The 22,194-nt window shown below is 44.0% G+C and overlaps 1 protein-coding gene across 13 annotated transcripts in view; it reads right to left on the reverse strand.

The window, feature by feature from the left end:
* The window catches only part of LOC110538551 (RNA binding protein fox-1 homolog 3), a 412,967-nt gene that overhangs the window by 4,931 nt on the left and 385,842 nt on the right, over nucleotides 1-22,194 (reverse strand). For 7 of the 13 annotated variants that reach the window (XM_090193724.1, XM_090193727.1, XM_036938643.2 and 4 more), the window contains 3 exons: nucleotides 21,423-21,462; nucleotides 16,000-16,058; nucleotides 13,932-14,010 (listed from right to left, as the gene is read on the reverse strand). In XM_090193724.1, the coding sequence (XP_090049850.1) occupies nucleotides 13,932-14,010; nucleotides 16,000-16,058; nucleotides 21,423-21,462 (178 nt within the window). Of the gene's footprint in view, nucleotides 1-11,580; nucleotides 11,638-13,931; nucleotides 14,011-15,999; nucleotides 16,059-21,422; nucleotides 21,463-22,194 lie in introns of those variants that run through there. The other 6 variants (XM_090193723.1, XM_036938644.2, XM_036938638.2 and 3 more) reach the window with 1 other exon arrangement.

The following is a 22,194-nucleotide window of genomic DNA, read 5'->3' on the forward strand; positions in this document are numbered from 1 at the left end:
GAGGGAGGAGAGAGAGAGGGAGGGGGGAGAGAGGGAGAGAGGGAGGAGAGAGAGGGAGAGAGGGATGAGAGAGAGGGAGGAGAGAGAGGGAGAGAGAAAGGGAGGAGAGAGCGGGAGAGAGAAGGAGAGAGTGAGAAGAGCGAGGGAGAGAGGGAAAAGAAAGAGGGAGAGAGGGGAGAAGAGAGAGGGAGAGCGGGAGAAGTGAGATGGAGAGAGGGAGGAGAGAGAGAGAGAGAGGGAGAAGAGAGAGGGAGGAGAGAGAGGGATAGAGGGAGGAGAGAGAGGGAGAGAGAGAGAAGAGAGAGGGAGAGAAGGAGCGAGGGAGGAGATAGAGAGGGAGAGAGGGAGGAGAGAGAGGGAGGGAGGAGAGAGATGGTGTCCTTGGACCCTTGTCATGACAGTCTCTCCCTAATTCAGCAGCAGCGAGGCGAGGCTTTCATTTTGACATGGCTTTGTAGTGCTTTTTCACACCTCCTCCGGATAAGTAACAATTGAACGAGTGGCATGCTAATCTCAGCCCAGAATGACTCTTTGTCTCTCTCTCCATCTCCCTGTCTCCCCCTCCAGCTCCCTCTGACTCTCTCTCTCCCCTGTCTCTCCCTACATCTCCCTGTCTCTCCCTCTGTCTCTCTGTCTCTCCCTCCATCTCCCTGTCTCTCCCTCCATCTCCCTGTCTCTCCCTACATCTCCCCGTCTCTCCCTACATCTCCCTGTCTCTCCCTCCATCTCCCTCTGTCTCTCCCTCCATCTCCCTCTGTCTCTCCCTCCATCTCCCTCTCTCTCCCTCCATCTCGCTGTCTCTCCCTCTATCTCCCTGTCTCTCCCTCCATCTCCCTCTGTCTCTCCCTCTATCTCCCTGTCTCTCCCTCCACCTCCCTCTGTCTCTCCCTCCATCTCCCTGTCTCTCCCTCCATCTCCCTCTGTCTCTCCCTCTATCTCCCTGTCTCTCCCCACATCTCCCGCCGTCTCTCCCTCCATCTCCCTCTGTCTCTCCCTCCATCTCCCTCTGTCTCTCCCTCCATCTCGCTGTCTCTCCCTCCATCTCCCTCTGTCTCTCCATCCATCTCCCTCTGTCTCTCCATCCATCTCCCTCTGTCTCTCCCTCCATCTCCCTCTGTCTCTCCCTCCATCTCCCTCTATCTCTCCCTCCATATCCCTCTGTCTCTCCATCCATTTCCCTCTGTCTCTCCATCCATCTCCCTCTGTCTCTCTCTCTTTTACGGTGCCTGATCAGGATTACAATCAACAAGCTGGCAACAGATGAAACATAGAGCTCCAATGACAAACAAAATGCTCTCAGAACTGCTTTATTCTGACACTCAAAACAATCAGAGGTTGCTTAGATATGTCACATATACTAACAACTAAGTCATTGATGAAAGAAGACAAAGGAAATGTAATATACTGTACCAATAAATCAAAAGCCAATTACTTACACCTTTCAGACAATATATACTTTTTTAGAAATGACATACTGTACAATTCATAGAACAAGTTCAGCTGAATTGAAAAGACACAGATAAAACCACTATAATATATGATTACATAGAAACCCGATAATCAGAGAATGTGTAATATATGTGTATATACATGTATATATTTACAGGAACTTTTAAACTTTTTTAGCTTGTTTCCCTTTTTCTCTACAAATCTTTTGGATGGACAAAGACATTAAACAGTCGGCTTATCAAGGCTTACTGACTAGAAAAGTAAATACATCATAATGAACTAACAAACTGCGTTCATTTTACACAAATAAACATGTTTAAATGTGAGCAGACTGTATATGCCTGGGCTTGTGGTTTAACACTTTCATTGAGTGTTTTTAATAATGTAGCTAGCTACGAAAAACAAATGTATATGGGATAGAGGATATTATAAAACTGGAAAACCTTTCAGCCTCTACACTATAGATACACATTTTTAATATTTAGCAAAATATAATAAGACACAATATATAGTAGCTATTTACATGTTATATGAAGCCTTGATAATCTGACATTGTAACAGTGTAACAATGAATACATTGATTATAAAGGGAGGAAGAGTTGTATGGACACATTACAACTTTAACTGACAACACTCAAACCCATCCAAGTAAAAACATGACATCACTGCAATGTCCTCATGAATAAAACGGACCCCGAGTAACCCTGAAAGTAGAGGATGTAAATGAAAAGGTTGTGTTCTAGGATGACTTTCTTTTTTAACTGTGAAATGTAGCTGCTGGTAGACTGAGATCTGCACATAGCTATAGTGAAGATGTAGTGTAGGAATGGCCTGTAAGTGAAGCTAGCGATACAGTGATTGATAGTGGCTGATTAGCCTGCTCTAATTTGTGGTGGTGAGGCATGGCGGCTAACACCCCTCCTGGGCATTGATGTTCCTCTCATAGGAGCTTGCATCTTATCGTTCACGTGCAGACAGGAAATGAGTGGGTGCTTAAAGTGGAAGATTCTATTTTACTGTACAAGGTTTTACAAGGTTAGGTTATCAATGAGTTAGGACTTATAAAGTGATTTATTGAGGCAAAGAGTTGTCATGGAGAGAGATTTCAGGATGTCTAGACTAGAGGAAAGAAGTTGGCAAACCTCAAAAACACACAGCCAGTGAAAAACATGAATTACTATTCGTCACACTGTGGCCTCCAGTGTATTTGCTAAACGGTAGCTTCAGAAGAGCAGCATTCATTAAGATGTCAGCTCTCAGTCTCTGACACTGTGGTTTTCCTACTCAACTCATGTATGACTTATCTGCACCCAAACTGAACAGGGGGATTCAAATAGTCTATTTCCTTTCAAGCGGATCAACTGGTACTATAGTAATTACTAAGTTTCTCTCCCCAATTAAGTTCAGTGTAGAAGTAGCCGTCTGCTAAATAGGATTTTGAAACAACAGCTGTAATGACGGGCATCATTAGGAATTGGTAGGCAGTGAGAGGGAGAATTCAAAGCCATGAGGTTCTCTTTGACCAAGGCAGAGGGGAGTATTTTCCTTGCCGTTCAGTGTATGCGTGTAGAGCTGTCTCTTTTATAATATATATATTTTGTGTGGAGCTGTCTCAAGCCTATGTGTTCAAACAGCAGACTTCCACTGCTGTAAATTCAGCGTAAGACGTAGACACTAATTGAGTTGAAGAAACAGTGGAACTTGACTTCAGTGAGCCGTTGTTCTTGGGGGATTCTCTGTGTTAGTTCCACAGAGAATCCAGTTGCGCCAGCTGTGTCAAACCTACTATTCACACACACACACACACACACACACACACACACACACACACACACACACACACACACACACACACACACACACACACACACACACACACACACACACAGTGTAATTTAATCAGAAACACCTACAAATACATTAACAACAATGTCTGAAGCTGTTTTGAATCATATAAAAGCCCCCATGGTGGGACCCTAAATACTGGTATATAAAAGCCCCCATGGTGGGACCCTAAATACTGGTATATAAAAGCCCCCATGGTAGGACCCTAAATACTGGTATATAAAAGCCCCCATGGTAGGACCCTAAATACTGGTATATAAAAGCCCCCATGGTGGGACCCTAAATACTGGTATATAAAAGCCCCCATGGTAGGACCCTAAATACTGGTATATAAAAGCCCCCATGGTGGGCCCCTAAATACTGGTATATAAAAGCCCCCATGGTGGGACCCTAAATACTGGTATATAAAAGCCCCCATGGTAGGACCCTAAATACTGGTATATAAAAGCCCCCATGGTAGGACCCTAAATACTGGTATATAAAAGCCCCCATGGTAGGACCCTAAATACTGGTATATAAAAGCCCCCATGGTGGGACCCTAAATACTGGTATATAAAAGCCCCCATGGTAGGACCCTGAAATACTGGTATATAAAAGCCCCCATGGCGGGCCCCTAAATACTGGTATATAAAAGCCCCCATGGTAGGACCCTAAATACTGGTATATAAAAGCCCCCATGGTAGGACCCTAAATACTGGTATATAAAAGCCCCCATGGTAGGACCCTAAATACTGGTATATAAAAGCCCCCATGGTAGGACCCTAAATACTGGTATATAAAAGCCCCCATGGTAGGACCCTAAATACTGGTATATAAAAGCCCCCATGGTAGGACCCTAAATACTGGTATATAAAAGCCCCCATGGTAGGACCCTAAATACTGGTATATAAAAGCCCCCATGGTAGGACCCTAAATACTGGTATATAAAAGCCCCCATGGTGGGACCCTAAATACTGGTATATAAAAGCCCCCATGGTAGGACCCTGAAATACTGGTATATAAAAGCCCCCATGGCGGGCCCCTAAATACTGGTATATAAAAGCCCCCATGGTAGGACCCTAAATACTGGTATATAAAAGCCCCCATGGTAGGACCCTAAATACTGGTATATAAAAGCCCCCATGGTAGGACCCTAAATACTGGTATATAAAAGAGCCCATGGTAGGACCCTAAATACTGGTATATAAAAGCCCCCATGGTAGGACCCTAAATACTGGTATATAAAAGCCCCCATGGTAGGACCCTAAATACTGGTATATAAAAGCCCCCATGGTAGGACCCTAAATACTGGTATATAAAAGCCCCCATGGTAGGACCCTAAATACTGGCATATAAAAGCCCCCATGGTAGGACCCTAAATACTGGTATATAAAAGCCCCCATGGTAGGACCCTAAATACTGGTATATAAAAGCCCCCATGGTAGGACCCTAAATACTGGTATATAAAAGCCCCCATGGTAGGACCCTAAATACTGGTATATAAAAGCCTCCATGGTAGGACCCTAAATACTGGTATATAAAAGCCCCCATGGTGGGACCCTAAATACTGGTATATAAAAGCCCCCATGGTAGGACCCTAAATACTGGTATATAAAAGCCTCCATGGTAGGACCCTAAATACTGGTATATAAAAGCCCCCATGGTGGGACCCTAAATACTGGTATATAAAAGCCCCCATGGTAGGACCCTAAATACTGGTATATAAAAGCCTCCATGGTAGGACCCTAAATACTGGTATATAAAAGCCCCCATGGTAGGACCCTAAATACTGGTATATAAAAGCCCCCATGGTAGAACCCTAAATACTGGTATATAAAAGCCTCCATGGTAGGACCCTAAATACTGGTATATAAAAGCCCCCATGGTAGGACCCTAAATACTGGTATATAAAAGCCCCCATGGTAGGACCCTAAATACTGGTATATAAAAGCCCCCATGGTAGGACCCTAAATACTGGTATATAAAAGCCCCCATGGTAGAACCCTAAATACTGGTATATAAAAGCCTCCATGGTAGGACCCTAAATACTGGTATATAAAATCCCCCATGGTAGCACCCTAAATACTGGTATATAAAAGCCCCCATGGTAGGACCCTAAATACTGGTATATAAAAGCCCCCATGGTAGGACCCTAAATACTGGTATATAAAAGCCCCCATGGTAGGACCCTAAATACTGGTATATAAAAGCCCCCATGGTAGGACCCTAAATACTGGTATATAAAAGCCCCCATGGTAGGACCCTAAATACTGGTATATAAAAGCCCCCATGGTAGGACCCTAAATACTGGTATATAAAAGCCCCCATGGTAGGACCCTAAATACTGGTATATAAAAGCCCCCATGGTAGGACCCTAAATACTGGTATATAAAAGCCCCCATGGTAGGACCCTAAATACTGGTATATAAAAGCCCCCATGGTGGGACCCTAAATACTGGTATATAAAAGCCCCCATGGTAGGACCCTAAATACTGGTATATAAAAGCCCCCGTGGTGGGACCCTAAATACTGGTATATAAAAGCCCCCATGGTAGGACCCTAAATACTGGTATATAAAAGCCCCCATGGTGGGACCCTAAATACTGGTATATAAAAGCCCCCATGGTAGGACCCTAAATACTGGTATATAAAAGCCCCCATGGTAGGACCCTAAATACTGGTATATAAAAGCCCCCATGGTGGGACCCTAAATACTGGTATATAAAAGCCCCCATGGTAGGACCCTAAATACTGGTATATAAAAGCCCCCATGGTGGGCCCCTAAATACTGGTATATAAAAGCCCCCATGGTAGGACCCTAAATACTGGTATATAAAAGCCCCCATGGTGGGACCCTAAATACTGGTATATAAAAGCCCCCATGGTAGGACCCTAAATACTGGTATATAAAAGCCCCCATGGTAGGACCCTAAATACTGGTATATAAAAGCCCCCATGGTGGGCCCCTAAATACTGGTATATAAAAGCCCCCATGGTAGGACCCTAAATACTGGTATATAAAAGCCCCCATGGTAGGACCCTAAATACTGGTATATAAAAGCCTCCATGGTAGGACCCTAAATACTGGTATATAAAAGCCCCCATGGTAGGACCCTAAATACTGGTATATAAAAGCCCCCATGGTAGGACCCTAAATACTGGTATATAAAAGCCCCCATGGTAGGACCCTAAATACTGGTATATAAAAGCCCCCATGGTAGGACCCTAAATACTGGTATATAAAAGCCCCCATGGTAGGACCCTAAATACTGGTATATAAAAGCCCCCATGGTAGGACCCTAAATACTGGTATATAAAAGCCCCCATGGTAGGACCCTAAATACTGGTATATAAAAGCCCCCATGGTAGGACCCTAAATACTGGTATATAAAAGCCCCCATGGTGGGCCCCTAAATACTGGTATATAAAAGCCCCCATGGTAGGACCCTAAATACTGGTATATAAAAGCCCCCATGGTAGGACCCTAAATACTGGTATATAAAAGGAAGAACAATGTTTTATACTTTTCTTAGATCAAGTGAAGATATATTATTTTGGTATACAACATGAATCTATATCATGTTCAACATGTTGACGAAACATAACTGCTCGTATATGATGTCTTTGTAAACATGTCACATCTTCTAACAAACAGATAACACTTGAGAGGATACATACGTAAATGATATCATTATACGAATAGTTGAGTAATTATAGATTTCCATACTTGTATTCGGATCTATATATCATGTTTCTTGGCTTGATCTACTTACAAAATAGTTTCTTTGAAATGTTCCCATTTTCTCAAGAGTTCATATGGGGTAACTACTGAGTTGAAGACGTGTACTCGAGTACATTAACATGGTATGACAACACGCAGGTGTTATAATACATAAATGGAAGGAGTTTGGAACCACCGAGACTCTTCCTAGAGCTGTATGGAACAAGGTATTTTCTCCTGAAAGTGGAATATGATACAATCATGTTCACAGTCCATTTCTCTCCTCATAATGGAACGTCTATAATCCCTCACTGTACCTGCTCTAGTAATTCAGCTCTTCCAGAGAGATTTAGGCAAAATAAACCAATAAGGCAATGCTCTGTCATTGTAAAGTGGGGGAACCCACTGGTAGTGTTTGGTGGGTATGCTTGACTTATGCTAGTCATTTTGGGTGCTGGTATTGTTTTATTTAGGTGCAGGAGCTCAAGCAGTAGAAAATCTGAGGTGTCAGTGCTCAGCTCTGGTAAGCTCCTGCCCAAGTCAAGCACTGATTATGTCAAGAAAATCTTCAATAAACAGACAAGCATTCTACTGATACAATTAGTTGTCAGATCAAATCACTTGTAGTGGTTTATCCTGAGGTACAGAATGTTTTGTGCAATACTGAAAAGTGAATAGTTATCAGGAATTGCACTACAGTACTTCATAGATGAGTCGACAGCGTAGCCTACTAAAAATAATGATTACCCACCTCTAAACGTCACATACAGTGGGGAGAACAAGTATTTGATACACTGACGATTTTGCAGGTTTTCCTACTTACAAAGCATGTAGAGGTCTGTAATTTTTATCATAGGTACACTTCAAATGTGAGAGACTGAATCTAAAACAAAAATCCAGAAAATCACATTGTATGATTTTTAAGTAAGTAATTAGCATTTTATTGCATGACATAAGTATTTGATCACCTACCAACCAGTAGGAATTCTGGCTCTCACAGACCTGTTAGTTTTTCTTTAAGAAGCCCTCCTGTTCTCCACTCATTACCTGTATTAACAGCACCTGTTTGAACTCGTTACCTGTATAAAAGACACCTGTCCACATACTCAATCAAACAGACTCCAACCGCTCCACAGTGGCCAAGACCAGAGAGCTGTGTAAGGACATCAGGGATAAAATTGTAGACCTGCACAAGGCTGGGATGGGCTACAGGACAATAGGAAAGCAGCTTGGTGAGAAGGCAACTGTTGGCGCAATTATTAGAAAATGGAAGAATTTCAAGATGACGGTCAATCACCCTCGGTCTGGGGCTCCATGCAAGATCTCACCTCGTGGGGCATCAATGATCATGAGGAAGGTGAGGGATCAGCCCAGAACTACACGGCATGACCTGGTCAATGACCTGAAGAGAGCTGGGACCACAGTCTCAAAGAAAACCATTAGTAACACACTACGCCGTCATGGATTAAAATCCTGCAGCGCACAAAGGTCCCCCTGCTCAAGCCAGCGCATGTCCAGGCCAGTCTGAAGTTTGCCAATGACCATCTGGATGATCCAGAGGAGGAATGGGAGAAGGTCATGTGGTCTGATGAGACAAAAATATAGCTTTTTGGTCTAAACTCCACTCGCCGTGTTTGGAGGAAGAAGAAAGATGAGTACAACCCCAAGAACACCATCCCAACCGTGAAGCATGGAGGTGGAACATTTGGGGATGCTTTTCTGCAAAGGGGATTGGACGACTGCACCGTATTGAGGGGAAGCTGGATGGGGCCATGTATCGCGAGCTCTTGGCAAACAACCTCCTTCCCTCAGTAAGATCATTGAAGATGGGTCGTGGCTGGGTCTTCCAGCATGACAATGACCTGAAACACACAGCCAGGGCAACTAAGGAGTGGCTCCATAAGAAGCATCTCAAGGTCCTGGAGTGGCCTAGCCAGTCTTCAGACCTGAACCCAATAGAAAATCTTTGGAGGGAGCTGAAAGTCCGTATTGCCCAGCGACAGCCCCGAAATCTGAAGGATCTGGAGAAGGTCTGTATGGAGGAGTGGGCCAAAATCCCTGCTGCAGTGTGTGCAAACCTGGTCAAGAACTACAGGAAACGTATGATCTCTGTAATTGCAAACAAAGGTTTCTGTACCAAATATTAAGTTCTGCTTTTCTGATGTATCAAATCCTTATGTCATGCAATAAAATGCAAATTAATTACTTAAAAATCATACAATGTGATTTTCTGGATTTTTGTTTTAGATTCCGTCTCTCAAAGTTGAAGTCTACATGCTTTGTAAGTAGGAAAACCTGAAAAATCGTCAGTGTATCAAATACTTGTTCTCCCCACTGTATAGTGCCTTCGGGAAGCATTCAGACAACTTGACTTTTTGCAAATTTTGTTATGTTACAGCTTTATTCTAAAAATTATTCAATTACATTTTTTTATTCAGCAATCTACACACAATACCCCATAATGACATAGTAAAAATAGGTTTTTAGAAAGGTTTGCAAATGTATTCAATATAAAAAACAGAAATACCTTATTTACAAGTATTCAGACCCTTTGCTATGAGACTCGAAATTGAGCTCAGGTGCATCCTGTTTCCATTGAACATCCTTGAGATGTTTCTACAACTTGATTGGAGTCCACATGTGGTAAATTCAATTAATTGGACATGATTTGGAAAGCCATACACCTGTCTGTACAAGGTCCCACAGCATGTCAGAGCAAACACCAAGCCATGAGGTCGAAAGAATTGTCTGTAGAGCCAGGATTGTGTCGAGGCACAGATCTGGAGAAGGGTACCAAAACATTTCTGAAGCATTGAAGGTCCCCAAGAACACAGTGGTCTCCACCATTCTTAAATGAAAGACGTTTGGAACCACCAAGACTCTTCCTAGATCTGGCCGCCCGGCCAAAATGAGCAATCGGGGGAGAAGGGCCTTTGTCAGGAAGGTGACCAAGAACCCGATGGTCACTCTGACAGAGCTCTAGAGTTCCTCTGTGGAGATGGGAGAATCTCCCAGAACGACAACCATCTCTGCAGCACTCCCCCAATCAGGCCTTTATGGTAGTGACCAGACGGAAGCCACTCCTCAGTAAAAGGCACATGACAGTCCGCTTGGAGTTTGCCAAAAGGCACCTGAAGACTCTCAGATCTTGAGAAACAAGATTCTCTGGTCTGATGAAATCAAGATTGAACTTTTTGGCCTGAATGCCAAGCGTCACATCTGGAGGAAACCTGCATCAGGCTGTGGGGATGTTTTTCAGCGACAGGGACTGGGAGACTTGTCAGGATTGAGGCAAATATGAACGGAGCAAAGTAAAGAGAGCGGCCAGAGACCGGACTTGAACCCGATCGAACATCTCTGGAGAGATCTGAAAATAGCTGAGCAGCAACGCTCCACATCTAACCTGACAGAGCTTGAGAGGATATGCAGAGAGGAATGGGAGAAACTCCCCAAATACAGGTGTGCCAAGCTTGCAGCGTCATAACCAAGAAGACTCGAGGCTGTAATTGCTACCAACGGTGCTTCAACAAAGCACTTTGTAAAGCGTCTGAATGCTGAATGCTGAATACTAAATCTGATATTTCTGTTTATTTTACATAGATTTTCAAGAAAATAAAAAATACATGTTTTTGCTTTGTCATTCTGGGGTACTGTGTGTTGACTGATGAGGTGGGGAAACAATTGAATACATTTTGTAATAAGGCTGTAACGTAACAAAATGTAGAAAAAGTCAAGGGGTCTAAATATTTTCTGAATGCACTGTACACTTCAGTTAATTATACGTGAACATGCAAATCAGTGTGGAAAAAATGTGCCTGAAATAAACAAAGACATTGAATCCTTCACAATCCTAAGTCCTTTAGCCTAGAGTGCCATCACGTTAGCGAGAGCTAGCCCAGTCTCAACCCCAGGTGAACTCTGACCCCTCACTGTGGTGCAATGGCGCTCACTCTGCATGCTGTCACACCACATCACTGTTAGGACTCCAATTCAAGTGCATTAGGACACTCCAACATTACAGAGCAATCATACAGTTGGCAGTGGCGTCTTGTGAAATAAGAATTAGCAGGGCATGTGCATCGTCTTTGTTATTATTATAATTATGTATTTCTAATGCTAATTGGAATACAATATTTTGTTTCCTGCTTGAATTTCATTGAATTCCAATTCAAGAATAGGCTAAATAACAGTGTATCTAATGCCCCACTAGATTGTCATCCATCTGACGGTCACTGCAGAAACACACCCCTCTGATCATGCATCATGCGTACTACAGTAGGCTCACATTGGTTATGGTGACACAGCACCCATCTACAGCAGTCACATGTGCAGAACATAACTTCTCCGAAATCAATCCAAAGCACAAAATGAATACAAAACAAATCATAGGAGCAGACCAATGATGACATCAACAAGGTTGTAGAAATCGTCTGTAGCGGGAGGGCGGGTGTCAGGGGGAGGGGTCAGCATTGGTAACCTGGAAGCTTTTAGTTTGATTTCGCGCTCCACGAAGGATGAGGTGTTTGCTTGTTTGTTAATTGGTTTGATTTTTGTTTGTTGGGGGGTAATGTCTCTGTCTTTCTCTCTTTTTCTTTCTGTTAGTAGGGAGTGAAGCGACTGTACCCTCCTCTGTATAGGCTAGCCTGCAACATCAAAGATGAAAAAGGACCAATCAGTATTAAGGTGGTGACAGCTTGGTTGTTGAGTTCTGTTTTTTCCACAAATTTCCTTCCTTTATTGGTTTTGTTAAAACGTCTGTGTCTGAAGGACATGGTATTAAATAACATTTAATTGGTTTAATCAAAGTAATAATAGTTCTTGTTCATTAGAGTATGCAGAAGTTGGGTATGTGTGTGTTCTGAGGAGGGGCAGTCCAGGTGTTGGAGCTGGAGGATAAAGAACCTGGTAGTGATAAAGTATGAACTTAGTCTGAAATCATTTTGATATTTGTACCAGAGAGAAAAACCCTTTCCTAGAAATTAATATTCTTCTTTTGGCTTGCCACATGGAGAAGTGGGCCCCGCCCTCAAATGCAGTTTCCATGCATTAATTACATTAAGCAACAAATTGGAAAATACTGTGTTTGTTTCATGCTTTTGACTGTAGGAAAACATTCCTCACGGAATGGCTTTCCAGGCTACAACAATGTCATAGATCCAACCAAAGCGAATTAAGTTCAAAGGAGTTTAATCATAATTCTCTTTCAAGTCCAACCATGGTGCCCACACCTTTCTGGATGTGTATTTCACCAGAGGATATTGCTCCCTAGGTTTACTGCCATGCTCTGGGTAACCAGGGCAAACACACACACACACACACACACACACACACACACACACACACACACACACACACACACACACACACACACACACACACACACAAACACACACACACACACACACACACACACACACACACACACACACACACACACACACACACACACACACACACACACACACACACACAAACCTTCAAAGGCTAATAACCCTTAATTTAAAGGAACCCTCTTGCTTGTATAAAATTTTCATCAGTATAAAAAAGCATTTGCAATTTTTTTGCACACTGGAAATCAGCAAAGAGAATTTTCAGCAACCTCAGAGGAACTAATTATTGAAAGGTTTCTAAATGCAAAAATCGCTGCTCTCTCCTTTGGAACCATTAATCAAAGAGGACTAAAGAATTAATAACCAAACCAATTTTTTCCTGAATCTATTTCATGGTGTGTCTCTTCACTGTAAGATCTGAACTCCTATTGTGTCAAGATGGTTTATTCACTACCAGGGTCTCGCACCTCACCAGCTTCCACCCCACCACAGTGATCCCCTCAACTTCCACCCCACCACAGTGATCCCCTCAACTTGCCCCACACACACAACCCAAGCTCAGACATGAAGGGCCAAATTCAGCCTGGCTAAGAAAGGGTGACTAAGAGTGGCAGAGAAGGGAAGGAAATTTGGAGGAAAAGAAGCACAGTTTTTAATTAAGTAAATGAAGAGGAAAAAAATAAATGTCTTAATTAATGAAAGCTTTTAGCTAGCAGCTGCACCGGGGAACTGTACGCTGTTTTTTATGTTGTTGAAAAATCGCATGCATGCCGGAATGGTACATTTAAGCCATTTGTCTGGCAGAGAGCGCTCGTCCCATCAACCTTGTGGACTGGAGGGGTGAGTGAGAGAACTCCCTCCCCCATCCCTCTCTTTCTCTTCCATGTCCCACGGCACACTGCTGCATGCGTTTGATGGTCGTTAATCTTTCAAATTAGTCTATGAGCCCAGTGCCATGCCCTCATTGTAAAATAAAACATTGAGAAACTATCTCCCCATTATAGGACGGTCTTTTACTGATATTATTTTCATCTTTGATGTTAGCTGCAAAAGCTAGCTAAAAACAGACATTAACCATTCAACTTCACCCCTTTAAGTTTAGAGTTTGGCTGAAAGGAAGAATGGAACAACTCATTTGTAGTTGAATAGTGGCAGGAATATAATGATTATACTAGTGTTGAAGATGCACATGTGTTTGGATTGAATTAGTTGTAGTGATCATTCCCATTTTAGCAGTAAAAAGCCTGAATCAAATTAATATTGTATGTATGAGGTGAGCTTGTGTGACATAACATGAAACAAATCCATTTCACTGAATTCACAATGACCACATGCTAGGGAATTCTGCTGCACTCCACTAGGTTGTGCCAAACAGCATGACAAGAGGAAATAAAGCCCACTGACTTGGCTTAGTTCAATGGTCTTTATCTCCGAGTGCTCCTGGAGTGAGAGAGTACTGCGGCTGGCGGCCTCTGCTCTGTGTTAGTGTGGCTAGCCAACAACAGGGTGCAGAGGAAAGCGAGAGAGGACTGCAGCTGGCGGCCTCTGCTCTGTGTTAGTGTGGCTAGCCAACAACAGGGTGCAGAGGAAAGCGAGAGCGTACTTACCATGGTCCCCACACTGTATGTAGCGGCAGGGCCGATTGTGTGGTGGTAGGGGTCTGCTGTTGCATAGACTCTGCCATAGCTGCAATGGAAAAGGCCAGGAGATTAGGGTCATTGACGTAGAGTATATTTTCAATGCTTATTGGATACTTGGCCCTAAAGTCAACACTTTCAAGTCTCTAAAACAATTATTTCCCTCTCTCTACCCCCTGGTTTAGAAAATGATACAAGGCTGAGTAGAAAAGGAGTTCAAAGGTGGTTGGATCATTCTCTGTGAATACACATTGTCCTTTTCACTGTCACCTCGATTAGTTGGCAGTGATGGGTACTGAGGGGTGAGAGAAAGAGAGACAGAGAGAGAGAGAGAAAGAAAGAGAAAACAGAGAAAGATAGAGGTGCTGGAGGGCTTGGGCCCAGTCTGTGTACGCTCTCTCACCCTGCTGTTGTTTACCCAAGCTGAACAGTGGGCTCACACCACTGTCTTTTCATTGTTGCTGGTTTGGAACTAATCCTTCCAATTTCCTTCTGCGACAGGACAAGATGTGTGCCTTATTTATTTATTTACTCGACTTCACATATTCCTTTATTTACTTTTTTTCTTCAATGCTCGCTTGCAAATGAGGGTCTGTACGGAGCAGATAAGGCACTCCCAGCCAAGCACTGAGGGCACCAAATCAACCAGGAATAAAAACCAAGAGGAGAGAGGGAGAAATGTCATTTTCCTTAAGGAGACAAGACATCCAGCCTACAAGGCTGGAGCGGGGCGAGGAGGACATTAAGTTATATAAGATCTAAATATGGTGTGTCCCATTGGAGTCCAACACCCAAGGTCAGTGAGCAGGACGTGGAGGGGGAAGGAGCTGGATGAGAAGGCTCCAGGGAAGAGGATGGGCTGTACCACGACATGGTCAGGGGTGGTCTCTGTGATACTCTTATCTACTGTGAGCACCAAACCCCAGAGTGCCACTAAGGCTAATCTATCTACAAAATGGGCTCTCACCAGAGTGGCATTGCTAACCACCTCGAGGTCAAACGGCCCCTCAGAACGTACGTCACGCGGCTTCACTACGCTGATTGGCCCCTGGCAGGGCTTCGGTAATACAAAGCAGGCCTGTGGGCACAAGCATTTTGAAAAATGAATGTTTCATATTTTATGGGGATTTTACAAGCCTCTTATGATCCCTGTGACCTCCTTTCATGATTGGTTGATTGCTCCGCTGGTAAGTCTGATAAGGTATTGCTGAGACAAACCCCTATTGATCCAATGGGCATGACCGCTTATTCAAAAAGAAACAAACAGACAAGGGAAGCAAAACAAAGCAAAACAAACAACTCGGGCGAATTACATTAAATCTCAGGAGGAAAATATAGGCAAGAGAAACAGGAATTAAATCCCTCCCAGAGGAAAAAGCCGCTGTCCAATTTCTGCTCCCTCCGAGCACGGCTGCTCATAATTCACAGTGCGGTGAGGTCAGATAAATCTCACATTATCGATATGATCTTCAGGTTCTCAGGCAGGGTGTACGTTATCACAAGTGACATGCTCAATCCCTCCCAGATTAGATTCCCAAACCAGCCCACATCCAGCCTGACAGCGGCTTTGAAGGCCCGAATGAATCAGCCACGCCTCCTCAAACGGAGCACACCTGAACCCGGATGACATCAGTCAGAAGTGATAGAGTCCCTGCCCATCCATCCATCCCTCTCTCCCTTCCTCCCGCAGACCGCAGGCCATTCATAAATACAGTTGATATGCCCCCTCGCCCGTCAAAGGCAGAGAGGCATGGGATAGATCATCATGTCGAACAAGGTTACTTTTTTGTGTGCTTTAGCCTGAGGCCATTGTGGATCTCCTAATGGACAGTTCAATCTGAGCGAGGGTCACAACTCCAGAGCGAGTTTATCTTCACCCTTCTATGTGGGAGATACTTTGGAGTGTGGGGGGAAGGTTGAAGTCACTTGTCAGACCTTGTCACAACTTCTAATTGAATCCATCACAATTACAATGGTCTTTCATTTGTTCAAGTAATATTATGTGTTTTATGTTATGCAGCAGGTGGAATGTACTCACCTGTCACTGTAGGCAGCAGCGGTGGTGGGCTGGGCGTATCGGTACGCAGCGTAGCCCCCCTGTTGGAAACTCAGACAGTTACACAACCACCCACAACAGCATGTGTATTACCATATTCTCAAACAAATAATACAAGCACTTACTAAAACTAAAACATCGGGTTTGAAACATTGTCCATTGTTGGGAACATTTCAAAACTGCATATTCTATTCACTTTTCAAGTATGCATATGAAACCCTTCAAAACGTCTAATTTCTTTAAATGGAAGAGTTGAACACTGAGGCACGGCAAGGTGCAAGACGCCCAGAACACAGCCAGAGGGAGCTGTTTAATATCTGGTAGCTGAGGCAGCGGAGAATGAGTGATCCCCTGTGAGACTGGGGAGGAGAGCCATGCGTTCCGTCTGTAGGTGCACAACATGGTCCACATGAGAAAGAACAGAACGGTGGTGTGTTAACGCTCCCCAAATTCATCCCTCATTCAGAATGGCGAAGCAGCAACGGCCTGCTGCATTATTGAAGAGACCCCTTTTTCTTTACACGTACTGTGTTGCACAGGAGCAAACCAAGACGTCCAGCGCCTTCAGAAACTATTCACACCCTTTGACCTTTTCCACATGCTGATGTGTTACAGCCTGAATTTAAAATGGATTCAATTGAGATGTTGTGTCACTGGCCTACAAACAATACCCCATGATGTCAAAGTTGATGTTTAGAAATGTTTACAATTTAATACAAAATAAAAAGCTGAAATGCCTTGAGTCAATAAGAATTCAACCCCTTTGTTATGACTAGCCTAAATAAGTTTGTTATGACAAGCCTAAATAAGTTTGTTATGGCAAGCCTAAATAAGTTTGTTATAGCAAGCCTAAATAAGTTTGTTATGACAAGCCTAAATAAGTTTGTTATGGCAAGCCTAAATAAGTTTGTTATGGCAAGCCTAAATAAGTTTGTTATGACAAGCCTAAATAAGTTTGTTATGGCAAGCCTAAATAAGTTTGTTATGGCAAGCCTAAATAAGTTTGTTATGGCAAGCCTAAATAAGTTCAGGAGTAAAAATGTTTTCCAATGCCTTGCAAAGAAGGGCACATATTGGTAGATTGGTAAACATATAAAAGCAGACATTGAATAACCCTTGAGCATGATGAAGTTAATAATTACACTATGGGATGGTGTATCAACACACCCAGTCACTACAAAGATACAGGCGTCCTTCAGAACTCAGTTACCGGAGAGGAAGGTAGCCTCTCAGGGATTTCACCACGATGCCAACAGTTTTGAGTTTATTGGCTATGACAGGAGAAAACTGTGGATGGATGGATCAACAACATTGTAGTTAATCCATAATACTAACCTAATTGACAGAGTGAAAAGAAGGAAACCTGTACAGAATAAAAATATTCCAAAACATGTATCCTGTTTGCAACAAGGCATTAAAGTAAAAAAATGTTAAAGTAAAGAAATTAACTTTATATCCTGAATTCAAACCGTTAAGTTTTGGGCAAATCTAATACAACACATCACTGAGTACCTCTCCTCATATTTTCAAGCATGGTGGTGGCTGCATCATGTTATGGGCATGCTTGTTTTTAAGATAAAAATAAATAGAATTGAGCAAAGCACAGACAAAATTCGCGAGGAAAACCTGGTTCAGTCTGCTTTCCAACAGACACTGGCAGACAAATTCACTTTTCAGCAGGACAATAACCTAAAAGTTGCTTACCAAGATGACATTGAATATTCCTGAGTGGCCCAGATACAGTTTTGACTTAAATCAGCTTGAAAATCTATGGCAAGACTTGAAAATGTCTGTCTATCAATGGTCAACAACCAACTTGACAGATCTTGAATCATGTTGAAGTAATTATGTGCAAATATTGTACAAATATTGTACAATCCAGATGTGCAAAGCTCTTAGAGACCCAGAAAGACCAAAGGTGATTTGAACATGTGTGAATACTTATGTAAATAGATATTTCTATATTTCATTTTCAATAAATTAGCAAACATTTCTAAAAACATGTTTTCACTTTGTCATTATGGGGGGAAAAAATAGGCTGTAACACAACAAAATATGGAATAATTCAAGGGGTATGAATACTTTCTGAAGGCACTTGGGAAGTCAGGACCTGTGTATTAATTTGCCAGAGTGGGAGAAGGAATTAAAAACTTAATTGGGAAGAGCAGTCATTACTCCAACTGAAAAATGAAGCTGTTCACCTACTGTTTTTCTATTAGCACCAATGGATCATTGGCCCATCTCCATCCTATATCCTACGGTGGGTATATAGGTGGTAGTGCTGAGAGTGCTTTTTGAGGTCGGTTCGGTTTCGGTTTGATTATTAAAAAATAATCAAGTTTTCGATTACGTTTTTTTTTACATTAAATGCACTATTTATTGTGGTGTAACAAGACAATGGTGTAACAACACAGAATAAAACAATGAATAAAAGTCCCATGATGTCCCATGATGTACCACTTATTCATGTTTTATTCACAACTTTACTTTAATAATATATTTTAGTTATTGTGTAAATATTTTTGTTGTTGTTGAATTTTTCCCCCTTATCCAATTGTTAGTAGTTACTATCTTGTCTTATCGCTACAACTCTCGTACATGCTCGGGAGAGACGAAGGTCGAAAGCCATGCTTCCTCCGAAACACAACCCAACTAAGCCGCACTGCTTCTTAACACAGCGCGCATCCAACCCGGAAGCCAGCCGAGCCAGCCAGCCGCACCAATGTGTCGGAGGAAACACCATGCACCTGGCGACCTGGTTATCGTGCACTGCACCCGGCCTGCCACAGGAGTCGCTAGTGCGCGATGAGACAAGGATATTCCTACCGGCCAAATCCTCCCTAACCCGGACGACGCTAGGCCAATTGTGCGTTGCCCCACGGCTGCGACAGAGCCTGGGCGCGAACCCAGAGTCTCTGGTGGCACAGCTAGCACTGCTAGCTGTGCCACCAGTTCTATTGAGCTGCTGTCTGACAAAATCAATGTTTTAATAGTTCTTCAAAGTAAACAAGGCATACTTTTATGACTGCTGAATACCAAATGTCAACCACTTAAATCATGTATTTTCAGGTAGAGATACCTCCCGAAGCAACTCCTCTCTCTCCATCTTCTGTCTCTTCTAGTCCCTCTCAGTGCACCCACACAGACCGGACAAGTAGGTAGTTAATTACCCACGTTTTCTGCTCTAAACTATGTAGAATATTGGCCTGTTGGAAACTACAACTCCCTCCTACACCGCACAGTTCGGGCTTGATCTGATTAATCTATAGAGAAACTGCGGAAAGTGTGCATTGAGCTCACAGAAGTAAAAAGGGGAAAAAATAACCAACATTTCAGTTAATCGCTCAGCACTAATAGGAGGCTGGTAATAATACATGTTTTCTATTAGTCCAAAGGCGAGCTACACTACCGTGGAGATGGAACGTCTAAGGACTGTGGCCAGGGCTCTTTGGGGAATCAGGTCAGAGGGCAGATGGGCCAGGCGCTGTATTTGAGTCATCCTCCCTGCCCATGGAGGCAGGAAGTCATGGCTAAGGCCAGGCATAGGAGTTCCTGTGGGATGGCCATGCCCTGGGACAGTGCTTCTGATTACAGCAACAAAACGCAACAACACACAGCCACAATAAATCACTTGCACACATGTCAAATCCTGCCCACAACAGTGCAACACACTTGTTATTGTGTCTCGCCCCAGTGTGTGTGCACGTCACGTGTGTGTATGAATATGAATACATCCATTCCTAATATTTCTCTTTTATTTATTTCTATTTCACCTTTATTTAACCAGGTAGGCTAGTTGAGAACAAGTTCTCATTTACAATTGCGACCTGGCCAAGATAAAGCAAAGCAGTTTGACACATACAACAACACAGAGTTACACATGGAGTAAAACAAACATACAGTCAATAATATTGTAGAAAAATAAGTCTACATACAATGTGAGCAGATAAGGGAGATAAAGGCAAAAAAAAGGCCACGGTGGCGAAGTAAATACGAAGTAAGTATATATTCCCTGTGAAGCAGGGTCTCATGTTGTGGTATCATCCTGGATGATCTTTTTAATGGCAAGTGCTTCAGGACTGTTGAAATGAATGGAATTTGACTAGGCCATGACAGTGACAGACATGGCTACTGTCTTCTGAATGATAGTGGAGGACAGAGAGGCTTGTGGGACTTGCTGTTGTTGTCACAGGAGACCTCTGGGCGCACTCCGGCAGTCTGAAGCCGTTCAGTGTCCGTGCAGTGGCCACTGCCAAAACTAATGGCAGTAGAGCACAGGGGGAAAGGCTGACGGCTTGAGCGATGGGGCGAGATACCCTAGGACTGGTCAGAGGGCACTGAGACCCAGGGCTTAGCTGGAGGTGAGGAGAGGAGGGAGGGAGGGAGGCCAAATGCCCAGGGCCGACAGGACCGCATTAAGCCACTTTTCCTCTACACTGTTCCCTCCGCTGGTGTCGCTAACAGCCACTCACAAACAGTGCTACGACATGGGGCTTTGTTTGAGCCATATATCATTGTGGAGTCCAGCACCTTTGTTCCCAGACACCGGCCCTTTGCTCTTATGCAGACAGGGTTAAAGTAAGAGGCAATCAGTAGCACTGTTGTCTGCGCCTGCTGTCATTTCCCTATTGCAGAGGACAGAGAGGAAGAAAAAAACCGACAGATTCAAACGGCAAATAACATCCCCCCCAAACGCTTGGACTGCTGTCAAACTGGGGCAGTCTGGTAATTTCAGCATTATCTCCACAGCGTCCCGCGTTTCTCTGTGAAGGGCAGCGTGCACTGGGGCCGGCCTGACGCTGTGTGTGCTGTGGAACAGACCCAGAGGGAAGCTTAATCCCTTAATCTTCCTCCGCTCCTCTTATCTCTCACACCGTGATGGCTTGGAGGCACACAGGCCCACTAAGGCCCCACACAGGCCCACTAAGGTCACACACAGGCCCACTAAGGCCCCATGCTGTCCCACTAAGGCTCCACGCAGGTTCCCTGGGCCAGACAGAGAGAGAGGGTTGTCCCCACCCTGACACACACACACACATACACAGGTACAGGTACAGGTACAGGGACAGATAAAGGGCGGAAACAAGCCACCTCCAAAAGCCATTTTAAGGGGAGAGAAGATCGACTTGACACGGGACACTGAGCTAGGATCTGTCTGTTTGCCAAAGTCTGACATCATAGGAGAGAGAGGGAGAGGAGGGAGGTGCTGAGGGGGTTTTAAATTTTGTTGTCGGGTTTCTTGGCACGGCAGAGAGATGCCTAATCGACGCGGGCTTGGCAGAGAGGCAGGGGGAACGCTGGGGGCTGCAGAGATGGTGTTTTAGTCTCCAGGGCTGGCTGCTTTTGTCTGCTTTACTTCTGTTTCATCTGAGCACGCAGAGAGAGAAAGAGACAACGGTACTTACATAGATTTCTGCTCCGTAGAAGCCATCCTGGTACACCACTCTGTGAAATGAGAGAGCAGTGGTGGAAAGGCCTTAGTTCACCTGGGTTCTGTGTGGTTTTATATGCAGACAGATTGGATCAGCACACTGATGTTTAGAACCTAGCCTATTTCCAATGAGAGCAAGTCAAGCAGACATCTGCATGGCGGAAAACGAGAGTGATGGAAGTGGCTCTGCACATCCACAGGGTCAGCTCTTACCGGCTGCTGCGCACCACAAATAATGAATGACATATTAAGGGGTGGAAATGCAGCCATTTACAATTCCCATGAAATGTTCTGCTCTGGTAAAAAAAAAAAAAAAGTATTTCCAGTCACTGCAGTGTTGTCAGGAGGCTACGGTGGAGGAGGAGGGGGGGGGGGGGGGGGGTAAAGGAGGAAGAGAAATGTAAGGAGGGATGAAAAGAGGGAGCTCAGCAGGGAAGGAGCACGGTCACATGATGCTAACATAAATCCCTGGGAAGTCAGGAGAGGAGGTGGGGAGAGGAGAGGAGGTGGGGAGAGGAGGTGGGGAGAGGAGAGGAGGTGGGGAGAGGAGGTGGGGAGAATAAAGGAGAAGCAAGGAGTTAGGGACAGGAGTGGAGAGGAGAGGATGGGAACGTAGAACCCAAGAGTGGGTGGGAGGTGTAGGGGACCCAGAGTCCTAGGACCCGTCTTCATCACTGGAGCCCTCCCCTCCCCTCTCTCCTCTCTTCCCCTCTACTCATCACTCATCGCCACAGACAGGCCCTGAT

This window comes from Oncorhynchus mykiss, chromosome 12, assembly GCF_057628025.1.
Source record: "Oncorhynchus mykiss isolate SJ-2025 chromosome 12, ASM5762802v1, whole genome shotgun sequence".
Lineage (NCBI taxonomy): Eukaryota > Metazoa > Chordata > Actinopteri > Salmoniformes > Salmonidae > Oncorhynchus > Oncorhynchus mykiss.